The 6217-nt window shown below is 38.8% G+C and overlaps 1 protein-coding gene across 1 annotated transcript; it reads left to right on the top strand.

The window, feature by feature from the left end:
- The first annotated feature begins 4948 nt into the window (after window positions 1-4948).
- Window positions 4949-5956, top strand: LOC109219536. The gene has a single exon (XM_019383994.1). It carries the CDS (start codon window positions 4949-4951, stop codon window positions 5954-5956), a length of 1008 nt encoding a protein of 335 aa, XP_019239539.1.
- Window positions 5957-6217: the final 261 nt, after the last annotated feature.

A 6217-nucleotide genomic window follows, 5' to 3' on the forward strand; every position in this document is an offset into this window, starting at 1 on the left:
AGACAGATGGACAAATGGAACGGGTCAATGCCTTACTAGAATGCTACTTGAGGCACTATGTAAGCACGCATCAGAAAGATTGGGCAAAGCTCCTAGATATTGCCTAATTCTCTTATTACTTGCAGTGGAGTGAGTCCACGGGGCGAACACCATTTGAGCTAGCCACAAGCCAACAGCCACAAACTCCACATTCATTACCAGCTGCGTTCGAGGGAAAGAGTTTGGGGGCTAATCATATGGCCAAACGATGGGAGGAGCAGCTTGACACTGCTAAGTCCTACTTGGATAGGGCAGCTAAGAAGATGAAGAAGTTCGCGGATCGTAAGCATCGTTCCATGGATTATAGAGTTAGGAACATGGTCATGGTGAAGTTTAACCCAAGACAGTTAAAGTCACTACGGGGCATGCATCAGAATTTGATTCGCAAGTATGCGGGGCCATATAAGATCGTCGCCAAGGTAGGAAAGATCTCATACAAGCTTGGCATGCCATCGTATATGAAGATATACCCTGTCTTCCATGCCAGCATGCTTAAGCCATATCATGAAGAAAGATGATCCGAGTAGGGGCCAATCAAGTCGAGCACCTATGACTATCACCGCCTCGCATGATCGAGGAATTGAAGCTATTATGGATTATCAGGCCAGGCGAAAACAAGGGGCAAAAAGCCACCGCTATGTTCCTCGTCCATTGGAAGGGGCAATCACCGAAAGAGGCCACATGGGAACGATATGAAGACTTATGGCCATTCAAAGATAAGATTCGAGAGTTTATGCAGTAGCATTGCGCCGCAGTCGTCGCAATATAGGTGGGGGAGAGTATGATGATCCGCCACGTCATCATGCCACATAGGCACCATTTGGAATATATTAATGCCATGTGGAAACTTACATAAGAAGAAGGCTAGCATTTGTGAGAAGATTCTAGAGAAGTACGGACATTTTCTTAGGAAGAACCTAGATCCTTATGGATTTGCTAGGGAAGTCCTTGGAATCTTCTAGGCTTGTAGAGAATTCTAGAGAAAGCCCTTATCTTGTAAATATTAAGGACTTGTATAATAATTAATATTTACACACTAGCCCCTAGGAGACTAGTATATAAAGGGGGGCCATTCATTTGTAATTCATCAAGCAAACAATTCAAGTTCTCTCTAATACAAAGCTTCCTTTAACAATTCTCTTGTGTTCTTTCTACCATTCTCTTAGCGATCTAGAGTGTAGTAAGGCTGACTTGGCATAGCAAGAACGTGAGCAAGTTGTGCAAGATCGTGAGTGAGTTGTCAAGTACCGCACGTGTACTTAGTTAATGACTAAGGACGTGACAAGTGGGCAATAAAAGTGAATGGATGAAGTAAGAGGATGCGTATAGAGCGAGAAAAACACTGACTTATGGGTTTCTCACTTAGTTAAATCCACTTTTTATCTCCATAAGTTCTCCGAGCATTGAATTGAAAAAATAGGACATGTTTCTCAATCTATAACTTGAGATCGAATTTCTTTCTAAATTTGTGTTAATATTATCAATAGTTTTAAATTAATTATTACATATATACATTTGAGTTTCCAGTGTGCCACACATTTGCTAATTTCTGTATTTAAAAAAGTTCGTACAGAGGGGAATTGGCATCCTCCACCTTCCCAAAATTTCAAATTTTGTGATAAATCAGATTATCATCAAACTAAGGAAATTTGTTTAACTTTATGAGAACTTTTTGAATACATTTTGCAAAAAGTCTGGGAATTTTTATTGGGCTAGATAAGAATACTACCAAATGATTAAATTCTTTTCCCAATAAAAATTTATATATTTTAAAAAAAGGAACCTTAATCTTAATCACCAAAATAAATTCAAATTAGGAATTCTGAAAAGAGTAGTCAACTAGTGGGATTTGGAAGGGGTAGCTAGAAAAAATCTATTAACAAAAAAATGCCTTAATCACCGTTAAAAAAAAGTTGTCGCATGTTTCACTCAAATTTAGAAGTACACATAACCCACTATAAAATTGTTCAAAAATTGTCGAATGTACGACTAAACAAACAAGGATTTCCTATGCCAGAATGTTAATTGAAGTCAATGTATCAAAACCACTCCCTGACACAATTGTGGTTATGGAGCCAAATGGGAAGAAATTTCAGCAGGAGGTGGTGTTTGAATGGAAGCCTCAGTTCTGCCCTCAGTGTTTAACTATAGGGCACGTTTGTATGAAGCAACCTGAGCAACAAGGAAGACAAATGCAAAATAGAAGAAGAGAAGAGCAGAAAAAAGTGATCCAGGAATGGAAACCTAAAGATGTTCCCTCAAAGAGCCAATTGACAGATACACAACAATCAACTCTGGTTGCAATCAATCAACACAAAGATGGTATGAACAAACTGCAGCAAATGGATAAAGGAACACACAACACAGATACAACACCTGTGGAAGGGTCAAAGAATGCATCTAAAGGCAAGGAGCTACCTAGTCCAGAGCCGAACTTGATTAATTTCCCACAATTGAGTGCTGTCATGTTGAGTAATGCAAAAAATAGGAAGACTGGAGCAACACAAAGGGAGGTACAGAGAATGAGACAAGTAGAACCACCTGAACCAGGTGGACCTATCACTGCTCAATGACCTGGTTGATATGGAACATTAGGGGTGTGAATAAAGTGTATAAACAAAAAGAGTTGAGAAAACATATAAGGAAAAAAAATATTAAACTTCTGGGGCTGCTGGAAACCAGGGTTAAACATCACAGGTGGTCAAAAATAACTTCAAATATTGCACCAAACTAGGGGATAGTGAACAATTACTCTGCTGCAGCAAATGGGAGAATTTGGGTGATGTGGGATCAAGGAGAATATAGTATAAATACCCTGAAGGTGGAGGCTCAGTTGATACACTGTGAAGTTAGAGATACTGCTTATAAAATTCAATGTGTTCTAACCATTGTATATGGCTTTAACACTGTAGAAGAAAGAAGAAGTCTATGGTCAAGTTTGCAAGATATATCAAGCAACACTAACTGTCCTTGGTTAGTTTGTGGAGACTTTAATGCAATCTTAACTACTGCAGATAGAAGAAGCTGCCATCCGGTGACTTTTAATGAGGTTAAAGAGTTTGCAGATTGTATAAATTACTCTTTACTAAATGAACTACAATGGAAAGGGGACTATTATACCTGGACAAATAAACAACAGGCAGCGAAAGAGTCAGTAGCAAAATAGACAGGGGTTTTGGTAATCATGACTGGATGATGAAATGGGGTCATATAGTGTTAGAATATGATTTGCCTAACATATCTGATCATGCACCTATGCTGTTGACATTGCACACTATGAACCAAAAGATCAGAGTTCCCTTCAGGTTCTTCAATATATGGGGAGAGCATGCACAATTTCTGGAAATAATGGAGGCACATTGGAAGAAACAATTGAATAATGATCCTATACAGAATGTTTGGAACAAGCTAAAGGCAATGAGATCAGCTTTTAGGCAATTGAATCAAAAGGAGTTTCAGGCAACTACAGAGAAAATTGACAGGGCAAGAGAAGAACTTCAAAAAGTTCAAGCAGCAATGGGAGCAAACTATGATGATACTCTAGTGACAAAGGAGAAAGAAGCCCTAATGCAGTTAGAGAAATGGAATCTGGTTGAAGAAGTATCTAAAGCAGAAGTCTAGAGCTCAATGGATACAATTAGGGGATTCAAACTCTAAATATTTTGCTGCAGTCATGAAAGAAAGAAGTCATAGGAAGCAAATCAGAGACCTCAAGTCTTTACAAGATGGTCATCTGGTATCTGAACCTAATGAGTTGAAAGAAGAAATTGTGACCTTTTATAAAGGATTGATGGGAACCTCAAATTGCTATCTCAAAGATGTCAATAAGATTACAATGAGTAAGGGACCTAAGCTTAATCATGATCAACAGGTGTTGCTGTGTGCTCCAGTTACTGACCAGGAGATAGCTGATGGACTAGAAGCAATTGGAAATGATAAGTCCCCTGGGGTAGATGGATATAATGCCTACTTCTACAAAAAGGCATGGAAAATTGTTGGTCCTGAGATCACAACAGCAGTAAAGAGATTCTTTGAAAGCAACAAGATGAATAGAGCTATTAATTGTACTTCTGTCACTTTGATACCCAAGAATGATCATCCCGAGACTGTGAAAGAGTACAGGCCAATTGCTTGCTGGATTGTGTTATACAAAATCATCTCCAAAGTCCTTGCATCAAGACTCCAAAAAGTCATTGCTTCAATTGTGTGTGAGGTGCAGACAGGATTCATCCCAGGAAGGAAAATTTCTGATAACATATTTCTTGCTCAAGAATTGGTGAAAGCCTATACAAGGAAAACTGTATCTCCTAGATGCATGATAAAAATAGACCTCCAAAAGGCCTATGATTCTGTGGAATGGGTGTACCTGGAGCAAGTCCTAGATGAGCTAAACTTTCCTAGAAAATTTACTGGATGGATCATGGAGTGTGTGAAAACTGTCAATTATTCAATTATGGTAAATGGAGAACCTACAGCTCCTTTCAATGCAGCCAAAGGACTCAGGCAGGGAGATCTAATCTCCCCATTCCTCTTTGCAATTTCCATGGAATACCTCAATAGGAATCTCAATGATGTGAAAGAAATCCAAGAATTCAAGTACCACCCAAAGTGCTCTAAACTATATTTGGCTCACTTGTCTTTTGCAGATGATTTGTTATTATTTTCTAGAGGTGATGTTAAATCAGTGACTACCCTTCATAGACGCTTCCAAGATTTCTCAGATGCTTCAGGCCTCCAAGCCAACAAAGAGAAAAGCTCCATTTATTTTGGAGGGATGACTCAAGAGGTGCAGGAACAAATCCTAAGTTTTCTAGGATTCCCTAAAGGAGAACTCCCCTTCAGATATCTGGGAATTCCTTTAGCAACAAAAAAGATCTCCTTAATCTAGTGGCAACCATTGATTACCAGGATGGTGGCTAAAATCACCTCTTGGACTGCTAAGAAGCTGTCATATGCAGGTAGAGCCCAACTAATCCAGACTGTCCTCTTTGGTATTCAAGCTTACTGGGCACAACTGTTTGTTATACCCTCGAAAGTGATAAATACAATTGAAGCCTACTGTCGAAGCTACTTGTGGTTGGGCACAAATACAATCACTAGGAAGGCTTTAATTGCTTGGGAGAAGGTCTGTACTCCAAAATCAATGGGTGGTCTAGGCTTGATGAACATGAGAGTATGGAATAAAGCTGCAATAAGTAAAGCTAGTTGGGATATAGAACACAAAAGTGATAGGCTATGGATTAGATGGCTACATGCATACTATATCAAGAACCAACATTTTGCTCAAATGGCTATCCCTCAACAAGCTGGATGGATGGTAAAGAAGTTGTTTGAGGCAAAAAGCTCATTGCTACTGATACAAGTCAACAATGCAGGGAGTGTAATCAAGCAGATCTATTATCAGTTACTGGGAAACAATGCAAAAATATCATGGAAAACACTAAGGTTTGGCAATAATGCTCGACCAAAAGCACAATTCATAGTATGGTTGCAAATGCAGGGCAGGCTTCTAACTGTAGATAGAATTGCTTCCTGGGGTGTAAGTGTGGATCATGAATGCAAGTTGTGCAACAACCAAAATAAAACAAGAGACCATCTCTTCGTGGAGTGTCCTTATTCTATCAAAGTCTGGGAGGGGGTACTAAAATGGATGCAAGTCCCAAGCTTCAGAACAACACAATGGGAACTAATTGGAAAGTGGATCATCCAAAGAACAAAAGGTAAATCGCAGCAAGCCCAGATATTCAAGATGGCCTATACAGAATGGGTGCATGCAATATGGATTGAAAGAAATCAACGGAGATTCGAAATGAGATCAAGGAAGGCAGAACAATTAGTGAAGGAAATAGCATACGTGTGTAATATCCGAGCTCCTACTAGAATTAAAGAAAAGGTTCAACAATTTTGTATTTGTTAGCCTAGTAGAAATAGTTTCTTTTCAGTCCTATAGTTAGATAGCAGACTGGGTTGTAGTCGTGCTATGGCTCTTTACGTGTAAATATTCTGGTAATTAATAAAAAAATTTAATTACCAAAAAAAAAAATTGTTCTAAAAAGATATAAGTGCCAAATGCGTAACAAATAAATGGCCGACGTTAATAGTTTCTCATTTAGTGTTAAATACCGCAATACCACAACGCATAAAACGAATTATTTTGGTGATTCTGATGACCTAAAAG

Source organism: Nicotiana attenuata, unplaced genomic scaffold (genome assembly GCF_001879085.1).
Source record: "Nicotiana attenuata strain UT unplaced genomic scaffold, NIATTr2, whole genome shotgun sequence".
In the NCBI taxonomy this organism is placed as follows: Eukaryota; Viridiplantae; Streptophyta; class Magnoliopsida; order Solanales; family Solanaceae; genus Nicotiana; species Nicotiana attenuata.

Excerpts from the sequence above, each read along its gene's own strand:
- LOC109219536 (XM_019383994.1), top strand. The coding sequence starts at position 4,949 with ATGGTGGCTAAAATCACCTCTTGGACTGCTAAGAAGCTGTCATATGCA.